This window comes from Macaca mulatta, chromosome 12 (genome assembly GCF_049350105.2).
Source record: "Macaca mulatta isolate MMU2019108-1 chromosome 12, T2T-MMU8v2.0, whole genome shotgun sequence".
Lineage (NCBI taxonomy): Eukaryota > Metazoa > Chordata > Mammalia > Primates > Cercopithecidae > Macaca > Macaca mulatta.
This window is the reverse complement of record NC_133417.1, coordinates 17,313,780-17,332,125: the sequence shown is the minus strand read 5'-3', so window position 1 is coordinate 17,332,125 and position 18,346 is coordinate 17,313,780. Positions and strand designations below refer to the sequence as shown.

Genomic DNA, 18,346 nt, shown 5'->3' with positions numbered 1-18,346 from the left:
TGTATCTGTTACAGACCACTTAGTACCTAGTTTTATATTTCAAGATGTTCCTGATTATTCTCCCAACATTCCCATTTATCTTCAACTGATTCAAACCAACAGAGCAGAAACCATCTTAAAGATATGTATAATCTTTTCAGTTACCTGGTAAGGAGTGTGTATTATTCTCTTACAGTAAACTTTGGTGTCATCCTGTTATCACAATGGCCTTGTTTTTATCAACTTACTTGCCATGGGTTCTCACAGTAGCTGAGTAACTTTCTTTGCTTCTCCCTCCAAGTCTCTTCTGCCCTTCTTCTCTTTAATGAGTATTTTGCCATTTATTTGTCTTGTTAGTTAGGCTTTTATTCCATGCTTTATGGCAATTGATTTTCTTCACCACTGTGAATCTAATGTTCTGTGCTTGATGTTAAAATATGTTGATCAAATAAATGCTGTTTCTTTATTATTCAAAACGTAGTCAGTCAAGGGTTTTATGATTAATCATACTCAGTTCCAGATACCGTGATCAACATAGCACTGCACATAGCATGCATAGTATATAGCACTTTATGTAATAGTTAGTACTCAACAAAAGTACCAATTGGTGATCAGGGTAAAGCTAGAATTAAAACTTGACCTTGTAACTAATTCTGATTACCAGGCACAGTGTCTCAGACCTGTAATCCCAGCACTTTCAGATGTCAAGGCTGGAGGATCACTTGAGGCCAGCAGTTTGAGATTGGCCTGGGCAGCATAGTGAGACCCTGTCTCTACAATTAAAAATAAAAAATTAGCTGGGCATGGTGATCCCTGCTGTTGTCCTAGTGACTCAGGAGACCTAAGAGGGACAATTTCATGAGCCCAGGAGTTTGAGGCTGCAGTGAGCTATGATCGCACCACTGCACTTCATTCTGAGTGACAGAGTGAGACCTTTTTTTTTTAAAAAAAAAAAAAAAAAAAAAAAAGGCCAGGCATGGTGGCTCACGCCTGTAATCCCAACACTTTGGGAGGCTGAGGCGGCTGGACCACCTGAGGTCAGGAGTTCGAGACCAGCCTGACCAATATGGCGAAACCCCATCTCTACTAAAAAATACAGAAATTAGCTGGGCATGGTGTAATCCCAGCTACTGGGGAGGCCAAGATAGGAGAATCGCTTGAACCCAGGAGGTGGAGGTTGCAGTGAGCCGAGATCGTGCCACTGCACTCCAGCGTGGGCAACAGAGCGAGACTCTGTCTCAAAAAAAAAAAAAAAAAAAAAAGTAAAGAAAATTCTAATACAACTGTTCATACTAACATTTCTAGTACTATTGTTATTATTGAAGTTTTTCAGAACAACCTTGTCAAAATTTTTTGTTTGCCAGGAGAAGGGTAATGGGGACAGGACTGCCCTGTATTCATCAGAAGTTTCATTGAACTCTTGAAGCTGGAAAGAGCCTAAAACATACCCCAACTTTCTTCCAGATTTATATTTCTAAACGGCTGTTCATATTTTGAATAATCTATTTTTCCCCTAGGATTTCAAATGCATCCTTTGAAATATGCTAGGTTCTTATATAAACATGGGTGTATTTCAGGATGTTTTCCTTCTCTGTTAATCTATTTTTCCCCATGCCATACCACACTGTTTTGTTTTACTGTACCTCCTTTTTAAAAATGCAGTATTTCAGGCATACAGACACTATGGAGAAGTATATAATTCATACCTGTATACCAAATATCAAGCTATGTCACATGTTAACGTTTTACCATAGTAGATTTAGATCATTTTTCTTTCAGTTTTTACTGACATAATTCACATACCACAAAATTCATTCTTTAAAAATACACAACTCAGTAATTTTACAAAATTGTGCAATTATTACCACGATAATAAATTCTAGAACATTGAGAATGTTCTAGAAACACCATAGGTCTAGAAACTCCTTACCCTTTCCAGACCTTAGGTAAGGTAGAAACCTGCATACTCACTCGGATGAGTATTATAGTGAGTATGAAGGTTTCTACCTTACCTAAGGTCTAGAAACACCATTAGCAGTCACCCCACATTCTGCTTCTTCCCCAGCACCTGGCAACCACTAATCTATTTTCTGTCTCTGTGGATTTACCTACTCTGGACAGTTTATGTCAAGGGACTTATACAATACGTGTCCTTTTGTGCCTGGCTTCTTACATTCAATGTAATATTTTCCAAGTTTGTCCATATTGTAGCATATATTGGTACTTTATCCCTCCATATGGCTAAATAATATTCCATTGTATAGATATACCACATTTACTTGTCCATATATCAGTTGGACATTTGAGTTGTTTCCACTCTTTGGCTATTATGAATAAAGCTAGAAATGAATATTTGCATACAAATTTTTTTGGTAGATATACTTTCAGTTCTCCTTAGTATATACCTAGGAGTAACACCATTTCTCCTCAGTCATATGGTAACTCTATATTTAACTTTCTTAAGAACTGCCAAATGTCTTCCAAAATGGCTGTAACATTTTTCATTCTTACCAGCAATGTATGAGGATTCCAACTTCTCCATGTCATTGACAATGCTTATTATTCTCCTTTTTTATTATACTCATCCTAGTGAGTATGAAGTGCGTCTCATTGTGGTTTGATTTGCAAATGCCTAAGGACTAATGATGTTGAACATCCTTTCGTGTATATGTCTTCTTTGGAGAAATGTCTATTAAGATCATTTATTTTTGTAGTAACAACTTCATTGATAAATTTGATTCAAATAACACATGATTTATCCATTTAAAGTGTGCAATTCAGTAGTTTTTAGTACATTCCGTATTTAGTACAGATACATGCAACCGCCACCAGTAACAAATTTCAGAATATTTTCACCACCTCAAAAAGAAATCCCCTGCTCTTTAATTGTAACTCCATCTACCCTGCACTGCCTTTCCCCTAATCCTGAGGAAGCACTCTTCTACTTTCTGTCTCTATAGATTTACCTATATGGACATTTCATATAAATGATATTCTGTAATATGAGGTCTTTTGTGTCTGGCTGCTTTCACTTAGCATAATGTTTCCAGGGTCATCCATACTGTACTATTATATATCAGGACTTTATTTCCTGTTATGGCTGTATATTTCATCGTATGGATATACCACATTTTGTTTATTTATTCATCTATTGACAGACATTTAGATTGTTTCCACCTTTTGGCTGTTATGAATATTGCAGCCACGAATAGTCATGTACAATTTTTTGTTTGAACAGTTTTTCAGTTACACATCTAGAGTAGAATTCCTGAGTCATGTGGTAATTCTAATTTTAACCTTTAAGGAACTGCCAAACTGTTTTCTACAACTACTGCACCATTTTCTGTTCCTCCCAGTAATGAGTGAGGGTTTTTATTTCTTTACACTCTCATGGTATTTCACTGTACTTTTTTTTTTTTTTTTTTTTTTTGAGACAGAGTCTTGCTCTGTCACCCAAGTTGGAGTGCAGTGGCATGAGCACAACTCACTGCAGCCTCAAACTTAGGCTCAAATGATCCTCCCACCTCAGGTTTCTTAGTAGCAGGGACTACAGGCACACGCCACCATGCTCGGCTAAGTTTTTTTTTATTTTTAGGAGAGACAAGGTGTCACTATGTTGCCCAGGCTGGTCTTTGAACTCCTGAGCTCAAGCGATCCTCCCATCCCAGCCCTTCAAAGTGCTGGAATTACAGGTGGTAGCCACCACACCCCGCCTTAGTGTACTTTTGATTTGCGTTTCTCTAATGATTAAGAATGTTGGGGATCTTTTTTATACTTTATGTTCTAGGGTATATGTGCACAAAGTGCAGGTTTGTTACTTATGTATACATGTGCCATGTTGGTGTGCTGCACCCATTAACTCATCATTTAAATTAGGTATATCTCCTAATGCTATCCCCCTTCCCTCCACCCCACAACAGGCCCCGGTGTGTGATGTTCCCCTTCCCCGTCCAGGTGATCTCATTGTTCAATTCCCACCTATAAGTGAGAACATGCAGTGTTTGATTTTCTGTTCTTGCGATACTTTGCTGAGAATGATGGTGTCCAGCTGCATCCATGTTCCTACAAAGGACATGAACTCATCCTTTTTTATGGCTGCATAGTATTCCCTGGTGTATATGTGCCACATTTTCTTAATCCAATCTATCAGTGATGGACATTTGGGTTGGTTCCAAGTCTTTGCTATTGTGAGTAGTGCCACAATAAACATACATGTGCATGTGTCTTTTTTTTTTTTTTTTTTTTTTTGAGACGGAGTCTTGCTCTGTGCCCCAGGCTGGAGTGCAGTGGCGCGATCTCGGCTCACTGCAAGCTCCGCCTCCCGGGTTCACGCCATTCTCCTGCCTCAGCCTCCCGAGTAGCTGGGACTACAGGCGCCTGCCACCTCGCCCGGCTAATTTTCTTGTATTTTTAGTAGAGACGGGGTTTCACCGTGTTAGCCAGGATGGTCTCGATCTCCTGACCTCGTGATCCGCCCGTCTCGGCCTCCCAAAGTGCTGGGATTACAGGCTTGAGCCACCGCGCCCGGCCGTGCATGTGTCTTTATAGCAGAATGATTTATAATCCTTTGGGTATATACCCAGTAATGGATGGCTGGGTCAAATGGTACTTCTAGATCCTTGAGGAATTGCCACACTGTCTTCCACAATGGTTGACCTAGTTTACACTCCCACCAACAGTGTAAAAGTTTTTCTGTTTCTCCACATCCTCCCCAGCACGTATTGTTTCCTGACTTTTTAATGATCACCATTCTAACCGGTGTGAGATGGTATCTGATTGTGGTTTTGATTTGCATTTATCTGATGGCCAGTGATGATGAGCATTTTTTCATGTGTCTGTTGGCTGTATGAATGTCTTCTTTTGAGAAGTGTGTTCATTTCCTTTGCCCACTTTTTGATGGGGTTGTTTTTTTCTTGCAAATTTGTTTGAGTTCTTTGTAGGTTCTGGATATTAGCCCTCTGTCAAATGAGTAGATTGCAAAAATGTTCTCCCATTCTGTAGGTTGCCTGTTCACTCTGATGGTAGTTTCTTTTGCTGTGCAGAAGCTCTTTAGTTTAAAGAGATCCCATTTGTCAATTTTGGCTTTTGTTGCCATTGCTTTTGGTGTTTTAGACATGAAGTCCTTGCCCATGCCTATGTCCTGAGTATTGCCTAGGTTTTCTTCAAGGGTTTTTATGGTTTTAGGTTCTAACATTTAAGTCTCTAATCCATCGTGAATGAATCTTTGTATAAGGTGTAAGGAAGGGATTCAGTTTCAGCTTTCTACTTATGGCTAGCCAGTTTTCCCAGCACCATTTGTTAATAGGGAATCCTTTCCCCATTTCTTGTTTTTGTCAGGTTTATCAAAGATGAGATGGTTGTAGATGTGTGGTATTATTTCTGAGGGCTCTGTTCTGTTCCATTGGTCTATATCTCTGTGTTGGTACCAGTACCATGCTGTTTTGGTTACTGTAGCCTTGTAGTATAGAAAAAATTGACACAACATCACAATTGAAAGACCTAGAGAAGCAAGAGCAATCACATTCAAAAGCTAGCAGAAGGCAAGGAATAACTAAGATCAGAGCAGAACTGAAGGAGATAGAGACACAAAAAAATCCTTCAAAAAGTCAATGAATCCAGGAGCTGGTTTTTTGAAAAGATCAACAAAATTGACCACTAGCAAGACTAATAAAGAAGAAAAGAGAGAAGAATCAAATAGATGCAATAAAAAATGATAAAGGGGATATCACCACTGACCCCAAAGAAATACAGACTACCATCAGAGAATACTATAAACATCTCTACGCAAATAAACTAGAAAACCTAGAGGAAATGGATAAATTCCTGGACACATACACTCCCCCAAGACTAAACCAGGAAGAAGTTGAATCCCTGAATAGACGAATAGCAGGCTCTGAACTTGAGGCAATAATTAGTAGCCTACCAACCAAAAAAAGTCCAGGACCAGATGGATTCACAGCTGAATTCTACCATAGATACAAGGAGGAGCTGGTACCATTCCTTCTGAAATTATTCCAATCAACAGAAAAAGAGGGAATCCTTCCTAACTCGTTTTATGAGGCCAACATCATCCTGATATCAAGGCCTGGCAGAGACACCACAAAAAAGGAAAATTTTAGACCAATATCCCTGATGAACTTCGATGCAAAAATCCTCAATAAAATACTGGCAAACCGAATCCAGCAGCACATCAAAAAGCTTATCCATCATGATCAAGTTGGCTTCATCCCTGGGATGCAAGGCTGGTTCAACATACACAAATCAATAAATGTAATCCAGCATATAAATAGAACCAAAGACAAAAACCACATGATTATCTCAATAGATGCAGAAAAGGCCTTTGACAAAATTCAACAGCCCTTCATGCTAAAAACTCTCAATAAATTTGGTATTGATGGAACGTATCTCAAAATAATAAGAGCTATTTATGACAAACCCACAGCCAATATCATACTGAATGGGCAAAAACTGGAAGCATTCCCCTTAAAAACCGGCACAACAGGGATGCCCTCTCTCACCACTCCTATTCAACATAGTGTTGGAAGTTCTGTCCAGGGCAATCAGGCAAGAGAAAGAAATAAAGGGTATTCAATTAGGAAAAGAAGAAGTCAAATTGTCCCTGTTTGCAGATGACATGATTGTATATTTAGAAAACCCCATCGTCTCAGCCCAAAATCTTCTTGAGCTGATAAGCAACTTCAGCAAAGTCTCAGGATACAAAATCAATGTGCAAAAATCACAAGCATTCTTATACACCAATAACAGACAAACAGAGAGCCAAATCATGAATGAACTCCCATTCACAATTGCTTCAAAGAGAATAAAATACCTAGGAATCCAACTTTCAAGGGATGTGAAGGACCTCTTCCAGGAGAAGTACAAACCACTGCTCAATGAAATAAAAAGAGGACAAACAAATAGAAGAACATTCCATGCTCATGGATAGGAAGAATCAATATCGTGAAAATGGCCATACTGCCCAAGGTAATTTATAGATTCAATGCCATCCCCATTAAGCTACCAATCACTTTCTTCACAGAATTGGAAAAAACTGCTTTAAAGTTCATATGGAACCAAAAAAGAGCCCGCATGGCCAAGACAATCCTAAGTCAAAAGAACAAAGCTGGAGGCATCACGCTACCTGACTTCAAACTATGTTGGGGATCTTTTCATGTGTTTATTGGCCATTCGTATAACTTCTTTGGAGAAATGTCTATTCAAGTCCTTTGCCCATTTTTAAATTTTATCTTTATTTTGTTATTTTTTAGAAACATTATTGCTTAATCACCCAGGCTGGAATGCAGTGGCATGATCATAGGTCACTGTAACCTTGAACTCCTAGGCTTAAGCGATCTTCCTGCCTCAGCCCTCTGAGTAGCTAGGATTACAGGCACACACCACCATGCCCAGCTAATTTTAAAAAACAAATTTTTTTTTGAGATAGGGTCTCACTAAATTATCTAGACTGGTCTCAAGCTCCTAGCCTCAGGCAATCCTCTTACCTTGGCCCTGCAAAGTGCTGGGATTATAGGTTTGACCTATTGTGCCTGCCCACCCCATTTCTTTTTTTTTTTTTTTCCGAATGATAAATTACCATGATAGATTACCCATTTTTAAATTGGGTTTATTTTATTGTTGAGTTGTAGGAGTCCTTGATTGAATATCAATTCCTGATACTAGACTCTTACCAGATATATGATTTCGAAATATTTTCTCCCATTCTGTGGATTGTCTTTTCACTTTCTTAGTGATGCTTTTTGATGGATAAAAATTATTTGTTTTGATGAAGTCGAATTTATCTACTTTTCTTAGGTTGCTTCTGCTTTTGGTGTTTTATATAAGCAACCATTGCCAAATTCAAGATCATAATGATGTACTCCTATATATATATATATATTTATTTATTTATTTAACAGTTGCATAGCTTTGGATAGAACTTCCAGTATAGGAAACTTATATTTAGATCTTCCATCTATTTTCAGTTAATTTTTTTAGCTGGGCATGGTGGCTCATGCCTATAATCCAGGCTGAGGTGGGAGTATTGTTTGAGCCCAGGAGTTCGAGACCAGCCTGGGCAACACAGCAAGACCCCGCCTCTACAATTTTTTTTTTTTTTTTAACTAGCCAAGCATGGTGGTGCATACTTGTAGTTCTAGCTACTTGGGAGGACTGCTTGAGCCAGGAGGTTGAGGATGCAGTGAGTTGCATTCATGCCACTGTACTCCAGCCTGGGTGACAGAGCAAGACCCTGTCTCAAAAAAAAAAAAAAAGAAAAGAAAAGAAAAATTGTATATGCTATGAGGTAGGGGTCCAACTTCATTCTTTCAGTTGTGGATAAACAGGTGTCTCTATCCTAGATCTTGCCAGTCCTATCAATCAGTTGGTCGTTTCCTTCTGGTCCTGGGCTCTGAGTTCTATTCCATTGATCTATATGTCTGTCCTTATGCCAGTGCCATGCTGTTTTGATTACTGTAGCTTTGTAGTAAGTTTTGAATTAGGATGTGTGAGTCTTCCAACTTTGTTTTTTTTTTCCCCAAGATTCTTTTGACAATTAAGGATCTCTTGCCATTTTGTATAAATTTTAGAATCAGCTTTTCCCTTTATGCAAAACAGGCTGCTGGGATTTTAATAGGCATTACATTGAACCTATAGATTGCTTCGGTTAGTACTGTAACTTTAACAGTATTAAGTCTTCAGATACATGATGTAGGATGTCTTTCCATTTATTTAGGTGTTCTTTAATTTCAGTGGTGTTTTGTAGTTTTCAGTGTGCAAGTCTTTTGCCTCCTTGGTTAAATTGTTTCCTAGGTATTTACATATTTTATGCTGTTGTAATGTTGTTAATTTTGTTTTCAAACTGTTCACTGCTAGTGTATAGAAATACGACCAATTTTTGTGTATTTATCTTGTATTCTGCAACTCTGCTGAGTTTATTAGATCTAATAGGTTTTTTCTGCATTTTTTTTAAGGACGAAGTCTTGCTCTTGTTGCCCAGGCTGGAGTGCAATTTCAGCACGATTTCAGTTCACTGCAACCTCTGCTTTCTGGGTTCAAGCGATTCTCCTGCCTCAGCCTCCCTAGTTGCTGTGATTACAGGCCCCCACCAGCATGCCCAGCTAAATTTTTGTATTTTTAGTAGAGACAGGATTTCACCATGTTGGCCAGGCTGGTCTCGAACTCCTGACCCCAGGTGATCTGCCTGCCTCGGCCTCCCAAAGTGCTGGGATTACAAGCGTGAGCCACCACACCGGCCAGTTTTTTCTGTATTCTATAAGATTTTCTATATACATGATTATGGCATCTGTGAATAGTGATAGTTTTACTTCCTTATTTCCAGTTAGGAAGTTTTTATTTCTTTTTCTTACCTGATTGCTTTGGCTAGAACTTGCAATACAGTGTTGAATAGAAGAGATAAAAACTGGCATTCTTATTTTATTCCTGAAAGGGATAAAGGGAAAGCTTTCAGTCCTTCACCATTGAGTGTTGTGTGTGTGTTTTTCATATATGCCCTTTACCATACTGTGGAAATTCCCTTCTGTTCTGTTTGTTTTTATCATGAAAAAGTGTTGCATTTTTGTCTTAAGCTTTTTCTGCATCAATTGAGATGCTCATGTGTGGGATTTTTTCCTTCATTCTGTTAATGTGATGTGGTCTTCTGATACTGAACCACTCTTGCACTTCTAGAACAAATCCTACTCGGTCGTGTTATATAAGCTTTTTAATATTCTTCTGGATGCAGTTTGATAGCATTTTTTAAGGACTTTTGCATATATACTTATAAGGGATATTGGTCTGTAGGTTTGTCTAACTCCTGGCGTCAAGCAGTCCTCCTACCTCAGCCTCCCAAATTGCTGGGGATTATAGCTGTGAGCCAGCATGCCTGGCTGGTTTGTAATTTTCTTACATTGTCTTTATTTGACTTTGGTGACAGGGTAATAATGTTGGCCTCATAGAATGATTTAGAAAGTGTTCCCTCTTCTTCTGTGTTTTGGAAGAGATTGAGAAAGACTATTGTTAGTTCTTTAAATGTTTGGTAGAGTTCACCAGTGAAGCTATGGTCCTGGGTTTTTTGTTGTTGGAAAGTTTTTGATTACTGATTCAATCTCTTTGCTTGTTGTAAGTCTTTTCAGATTTTCCATTTCGTCTTGAGTCAGTTTTGGTAATTTGTTTTCAGGAATGTTTGCATTTCACCTAGGTGATTTAATTTACTGGAATAAATTGCTCATAGTATTTTCTTCAAATCCTTTTTGTTTTTTACTGAGAGGCTCCACTATTTTTAATTTCTGATATTAGTTGAATCTTTTTTCTTCCTCATAAGTCTAGCTAAATATTTGTCAGTGTTGTTGATCTTTCAGTGAACTAACTTTTGGATTTAAGTTTTTCTTAATAGACATCTACAGAACTGTCCACCCAAAAACAACAATATACATTCCTCTCATCACCACATGGCACATACTCTAAAGTCGATTACATAATCGAACATACAGTATTCCTCAACAAATGCAGAAGAACTGAAATCAGAGCAGCCACTCTCAGACCACAGCACAATCAATCAAATTTAGAAATCAAGACCAAGAAATTCTCTCAAAACCATACAGTTACATGGAAATGAAATAACCTGCTCCTGAATGACTTTTGGGTATATGATAAAAATAAGGCAGAAGTCAAGAAGTTATTTGTAGCTAGTGAGAACAAAGATATGACATACCAGAATCCCTGGGACACAGCTAAGGCAGTGTTAAGAGGGAAATTTAGGTCGGGTGCATTGGCTCACGCCTGTAATCCCAGGACTTTGGGAGGCCGAGACGGGTGGATCACGAGGTCAGGAGATCAAGACCATCCTGGCTAACATAGTGAAACCTCGTCTCTACTAAAATACAAAAAAAAAAATTAGCCAGGTGTGGTGGCGGGCACCTGTAGTTCCAGCTACTCGGGAAGCTGAGGCAGGAGAATGGCGTGAACCCGGGAGGCGGAGCTTGCAGTGAGCCGAGATTGCACCACTGCACTCTAGCCTGGGCGACAGAGCAGGACTCCGTCTCAAAAAAAAAAAAGGGAAATTTATAGCACTAAATGCCCACATCAAAAAGTTAGAAAGATCTCAATTTTAGCAACCTAATATCACAACTAAAAGAACTGGAGAATCAAGAGAAAACCAACCCCCTAACAGAAGATAACCCCTAACAGAAGATAACCAAACTAACAGAAGATAAGAAAAAAACCAAGTTAGACCTGAACCGAAGGAGATCAAGACACACACACACACACACACACACACACACACACACAAAACATTGAAAAGATAAATGAGACTGGGTGTGGTGACTCATGCCTGTAATCCCAGCACTTTGGAAGGTGGAGGTGGATGGATCACTTGAGACCAGGCATTCAAGACCAGCCTGACCAACATGGCGAAAGCCCATCTCTACTAAAAATACAAAAATTAGCTGGGCGGGGTGGCACACGCCTGTTATCCCAGCTACTTTGAATGCTGAGGTTCAAGAATAACTTGACCCTGGGAGGTGGAGTTGCAGTGAGCCGAGATTGCACCATCACACTCCAGCCTGGGAAACAATGAGACTCTGTCTCAAAAAAAAATCCAACAAACCACAAAAGATCAATGAATTCAGGAGTTGTTTCTTTTTTGGAAAAAAATAATAAAACAGACCATGAGCTAGACTAATAAGAAAAGAGAGAGGATCTAAATAAACACAATCAGAAACAACAAAGGAGATATTACTACTGACTCTACAGAAATACACGTAACTATCAGAGAATATTACAAACACCTCTATGCCCATAAACTAGAAAATCTAGAAGAAATTAATAAATTCCTGGACACACACACTCTCTCAAGGCAGCCAGGAAGAAATTGAATCCTGAACAGACCAATAATGAGCTCCAAAATTGAATCAGTAGTAAATAGCCTACCAAACAAAAAAAGCCCGGGATTAGACGGATTCACAGTTGAATTCTATCAGATATGCAAAGAAGAGCTGGTACCATTACTGCTGAAACTATTTCAAAAAATTGAGGAGGAGAGACTCCTCCCTAACTCATTCTACGAAGGCAGCATCATCCTGATACGAACACCTGGCAATGACACAACAAAAAAAGAAAACTTCAGGCCAGTATTCTTGATGAACATTGATGCAAAAATACTCAACAAAATACTGGCAAACTGAATCCAGCAGCACATCAAAAAGCTTAGCCACCACAATCAAATAGGCTATATCCCTGGGATGCAAGGTTGGTTCAGCATATGCAAATCAATAAATGTGATTCATCACATAAACAGAACTAAAGACAAAAACCACATGATTATCGCAATAGATGCAGAAAAGGGTTTTGATAAAACTCAACACTGCTTCAGGTTAAAAACTCTCAATAAAATAAGTATTCAAGGAACATACCTCAAAATAATAAAAGCCATCTCTGACAAACCCACAGCCAACATCATACTGAATGGGCAAAAGCTGGAAGCATTCCCCTTGAGAACCGGCACAAGAAAAGATACCCTCTCTCACCACTCCTGTTAACATAGTATTGGAAGGCCTACCCAGAGCAATCAGGCAAGAGAAAGAAATAAGGGGAATCCAAATAGGAAGCGAGGAAGTCAAACTATCCCTGTTTGGAGATGACATGATTCTTTATCTAGAAAACCCCATAGTCTTGGCCTGAAAGCTCCTTAAGCTGATAAACAACTTCATCAAGGTCTCAGGATACAAAATCAGTGTTCAAAAATCACTAGCATTCCTATTCACCAACAATAGTCAAGCTGAGAGCCAAATCAGGAATGCAGTCCTATTCACAGTTGCCATAAAAAAAATAAAATACCTAGGATTTTCTTGGTTTCCAGGGAGATGAAGGGTCTCTACAAGGAGAGCTACAAAACACTGCTTAACGAAGTCAGAGATGACACAGACTAATGGAAAAACATTTCATGCCCATGGGTAGGAAGAATCAATATCATTAAAATAGTCATATTGCCCAAAGTTATTTATAGATTCAGTGATATTTCTGTTTAACTACTGATAACATTCTTCACAGAACTTGAAGAAACTATCTTAAAATTCATATGGAACCAAAAAAGAGCCCAAATAGCCAAGGCAATCCTAAGCAAAAAGAGGTAGCTGGAGGCATTATGCTACCTGACTTCAGACTGTAGGGCTACAGTAACCAAAACAGCATGGTACTGGTATAAAAACTGACACATAGATCAATGGAACAGAATGGAGCCCAGAAATCGTGCCACACACCTACAACTATCTGATATTCGACAAAGCTGACAGAAACAAGCAATGGGGAAACAGTTCCCTATTCAATAAATGGTGCTGGGATAACTGGCTAGCTATATGCGGAAGATTGAAATTGGACCACTTCCTTATACTATGTGCAAAAATCAACTCAAGGCAGATTAAAGACTTAAATGTAAAACCCAAAATTATAAAAACTCTGGAAGACAATCTAGGCAATACCATTCTGGACATAGGAACGGGCAAAGATTTCATGAAGAAGATGCTAAAAGCAATTGCAACAAAAGCAAAAATTGATAAATGAGATCTAATTAAAGAGCTTCTGCATAGCAAAAGAAACTCAGCCAAGTAAGCAGAAAGCCTACAGAATGGGAGAACATTTTTGCAAACTATACATCTGACAAAAGTCTAATATCCAGCATCTATAAGGAACTTAAGCAAATTTACAAGAAAAAAAAAACATTAAAAAGTGGGCAAAGGACTTGAACAGACACCTTTCAAAAGAAGACTTATATGTGGCCAACAAGCATATAGAAAACAGTTCAACATCGCTGATCATTAGAGAAATCCAAATCAAAACCACAGTGAGACACCAACTCAACCAGTCAGAATGGCTATTTAAAAAAAATCAATAACAGGCGAGGTTGCAGAGAAACAGGAACGCTTATACACTGTTGGTAGGAGTGTAAATTTGTTTAGCCATTGTGGAAAAACAGTGGGTGATTCCTCAAAGACCTAAAACAAATACCATTCAACCCAGCAATCCCATTACTGGGTATATACCCAAAGGAATATAAATCGTTCTGTCATAAAGACACATGCACACGTATGTTCATTCCAGTACTATTCACAGTAGCAAAGACATGGAATCAACCTAAATGCCCATCAGTGGCAGACTGGATTTTTAAAATGTGGTATGTACACACCTTGAAATACTATACAGCCATAAAAATGAATGAAATAGAATGAAATTGTGTCCTTTGCGGAAACATGGGTGGAGCTGGAGGCCATTATCCTTAGCAAACTAACACAGGAACAGAAAACCAAATACTGCGTAAAGTGGTAGCTAAATGATGAGAACACATGGAAACATAGAGGAGAGAAACAGACAGTGGAGCCTGTCAGAAGGTGGAGCACACCAGGAGGGAGAGGATCACGAAAAATAACTAATGGGTACTAGGCTTCATACCTGGCTGACAGAATGATCTATACAACAAACTCCCATGATACAAGTTTACCTGTATAACAAACCTGCACATGTACCTCTGAAGTTAAAAAACAATTACACTTTTCAGCTTCAAAGTTGTTAATTCATTTTTATAATTTTTCTTATTTATTAATATTCTACATTTGTTGGCACATTGTTTTCTTGATTTCCTTTACTTCTTTGTCCACGGTTTCATTTTTTAAAATATTGATGCACTATAGATGTACTTTGTTTCAGGGTACATGTGATAATACATTAAGCACTTGGTGGGCACTTAGGTCAGTTCCATATTTTGACTGTGGTGAGTAGAGCTACAATAAGAATGGGAGTGCAGGTGTCTTTTTGATATATTGATTTTCTTTCTTTTGGATGTTTACCCAGTAATGGAATTGCTGGACCACATGGTCATCCTCTTTTTAGTTTCTGAAGAACATCCATACTGTTCTTTAAAGTTGCTGTACTAATTTATATTCCCAGCAGCAGCGTAAGAGGGTTACCCTTTCTATGGGTCCTCACCAGCATCTGTTATTGCCTATCTTTTTAATTATAAAGCCATTTTAACTGGAGTGAGATGATGTCTCATCGTAGTTTGAATTTGCATTTCCCTGATGATTAGTGATGTTGAGCATTTTTTCATATACCTTTCCCTACATGAATTTGTTGCACTTCTTTCCTAAGCCCCTTCTTTGAAAATCCTGCCTGGACCCAGGTCCTATATGATGTGAGTTTATCTTTTTCTTCCTAGTGCTATGTTAAATGAGAATAATGTGCCCCTCCCCAAAGAGTCTCTTGAGACTCTGACGTATATCACACCTGCCGACAGTGGTTCTGTTCTAAAGGTAAGAATACTTTTTCTTCTTAAAATTTTTGCCAAAGACAATTTTGAATTGAATCTTGCAGTGTAACCAAGGTCATCCAGTGATTACTGATGGACACTGGGACTTAAGATGTGAGAAGAGCGGCTGAGCACAGGGGCTCACACCTATAATTCCAGCACTTTGGGAAGCCGAGGCATGTGGACCACTTGAGCTCAGGAGTTTGAGACCAGCCTGAGCAACATGGCAAAACCTGTCTCTACGAAAAACACAAAAACTTAGCTGGGCATGGTGGCATGTGCCTATGGTCCCAGCTTCTCAGGAGGCTGAGACAGAAGGATCACTTGAGCATAGGAGGTGGAGGTTGTAGTGAACTGAGATCACACCACTGCACTCCAGCCTGAGTAATAGAGTGAGACTGTCTCAGAAAAAAAACAGATGTGATAAAAGGATTGAGCCACAGTTCTCCAGGGAGAATCCTGTTGCCACACCACTCACAAGAGGACCTTAGGGATTCTTCTCCAGTTTGTGTGTACTTTGTTTATATTTTGGGGCTGGTTTTGGATGTTGGCTATGCTTTCACTCATATTTCCTTTTAAGATACAGTGTTGCATGCAAATAGTGACTAAGTGTTTCTTAGATGAAAGAATTAAGGGATCTTGTTGAATTAGTAGTTTCATTTACTCTAGGGCAGGGGTCCCCAGTCCCTGTGCTTTGGACCGGTACTGGTGCATGGCCTGTTAGGAACTGGGCCACACAGCAGGAGGTGAGCTGCAGGCAACCATTGTCGTGTGAGTTCCACTTCCTGTCAGATCAGCTGTGGTGTTAGAGTCTCATAGGAGTGCAAACCCTACTGTGAACTGTGCACACGAGGGATCTAGGTTGCTCACTGCTTATAAGAATCTAATGCCTGATGATTTGAGGTGGAACAGTTTCATCCCAAAACCATACCCCACCCCCAAACCTGGTCCTTGGAAAAATCGTCTTCCACAAAACTGGTACCTGGTGCCAAAAAGGTTGGGGACTGCTGCTCTAGGGAATGTAAGCTGTGTGAGAGACTTGACCTGTTTTGTTCGTTGCTGTATCCCTCAGGCTGGTCTCAAACTCCTGCCCTCAAGCAGTTCTACTACCTTGGCCTCCCAAAATGCTGGGGTTATAGGTAGCCTAAGTGTCTCAAATAGTACCTGGCACATAATAGACACTAAATAAACATTTGTTGATTGAAACAAACTTTTTGAAATAACAGAGACCTATCACTAACTACATTGCAACATAACCAGCTCATCTCAACTTCTGCCTTTTCTGTATCCACTTGCTAAACCCCTTACCAATTCAGAAATCATAGAAACCCAGTTTATTGCCAATGAATGTTTTAATTTGCAAGTTAAATTAAAAATTGTCCTTGCACGAACACTTACCATTTGTCTCTTTTATTGCATAATGTACATCTTTTGTAATTTGCCAAATACTTCACAAAAAGGAAAAATTAAAAATTACTTGTATTCTCACTACTCAATGAAAGTGTATGGTTGGTATTTAGGTATATAAGTATCTTTCAGATTTGTAGGCTTAAAGAAAAAACCCAACCTAAAATATCTTCAGTCAGGCATTTCTTTTCTGCTGATTAAAATCTGAAAAGATACATTGACTAATCATTGGAAATCATTAAGGAGAACCTGAGATGTTTTTAAAGCAGAGAAGGACATTTAGTTCAAAGATTTATTGCATATATAATATGTACCAGACAACTTATTAAGTATTAAAGATTCAAAAATGAATGTATGAAACATGGTCTCAGCTTAACTGCCTATAGTCTAGTGGGAGAGAGAATTGTAATACATTGTGGGAGAGACTTGCACAAGCTGTTATGGTGCACTTAGTCCAGGCAGCAGGGTGGGAAGATAAGGGAGAACAATTTTTCATGTTTTTGTGGTTTAAATTAAGTTGCATGTTGAAATATGAATAGGAGATTCTCCAAGGCGTGAAGGCATATAGGCAGAAATGGAAATGTGTAAATGAGTGGCTGAGTGTGATGGCTCATGCCTATAATCCCAGCACTTTAGGCCAAGGCGGTAAGATGGTTTGAGGCCAGAGTTTGAGACAAGACTGGGCAACATAGGGAGACCCCATCTCTACAAAATTTTTTTAAAAAAATTAGCCAGGCATAGTTTTACATGCCTGTAGTCCTGTCTTCTTGGGCAGCTGATGTGGGAGGATTGTGTAAGCCCAGGAAATTCAGGCTGCAGTGAGCTATGATTGTACCATTACACTACAGTGTGGGTGACGGAGCAAGACCATGTTCCCCCCCCCAAAAAAAAAAAAGAAAGAAAGAAATGTATGAATGAAGGGCCCTTTTTTCTTGTGTGCTATGCCCTAGGTTCCTATTGTTTATTGACAGATTGGCATTTTATCTTTTGTTGTTTTAAAATTCTCCCAGACCCCCTGCCTCACAGTAGAGAATTGTGTCCTCTGTAAGGTACTTCAAGTACTGGTTAACCAAAAGTATCCATTAACATTTATAGGGAGAGAGTTCATATAGTATTTTACGAACAGAAGCACCCATAAGTCTAGATAAAGGAGCATTTGGAATTTAGGCATCTCCTTTATCCACTGTCTCCTGTGCTGACCTGTTACTGGTTTTTGTTTGTTTGCTTGTTTTTAAGTTCAAAGTGTGATATTACCATACAGAGTAGTACGATTCTCCTCTAGTCTATAAGTTAAGAGGCTGGGCACAGTGGCTCATACTTGTAATCCCAGCACTTTGAGAGGCCAGGGTAGGAGGATCACTTGAACCCAGGAGTTCAAGATCAGCCTGGGCAACATAAGTGAGACCCTGTCTCTATAAAAAAAATTGGCTGGGCATGGTGGCACATACCTGTAGTCCCAGCTGCTTGGGAGGCTGAGGTGGGAGGATGGCTCAGGCCCAGGATGTTGGGGCTGCACTGAGTTATGCTTGTGCCAGTGCACTCCAGCCTGGATAGGGCAAGACCTTGTCTCAAAAAAAATTTTTTTAAATTATTTTATTGTATTTGCTTTTTTTTTCTTTGAGATGGAGTCTTGCTCTGTCACCCAGGCTGGAGTGCAGTGGCACG

The 18,346-nt window shown here is 39.1% G+C and overlaps 1 protein-coding gene across 2 annotated transcripts in view; it reads left to right on the top strand.

Moving 5' to 3' along the window:
• EPB41L5 (erythrocyte membrane protein band 4.1 like 5) overlaps positions 1-18,346 on the top strand; it is a 166,574-nt gene that overhangs the window by 135,842 nt on the left and 12,386 nt on the right. For both annotated transcript variants that reach the window (XM_015109912.3, XM_015109911.3), the window contains exon 21: positions 15,185-15,278. In XM_015109912.3, coding sequence (XP_014965398.2) covers positions 15,185-15,278 — 94 coding nt within the window. The remainder of the gene's footprint in view (positions 1-15,184; positions 15,279-18,346) is intronic.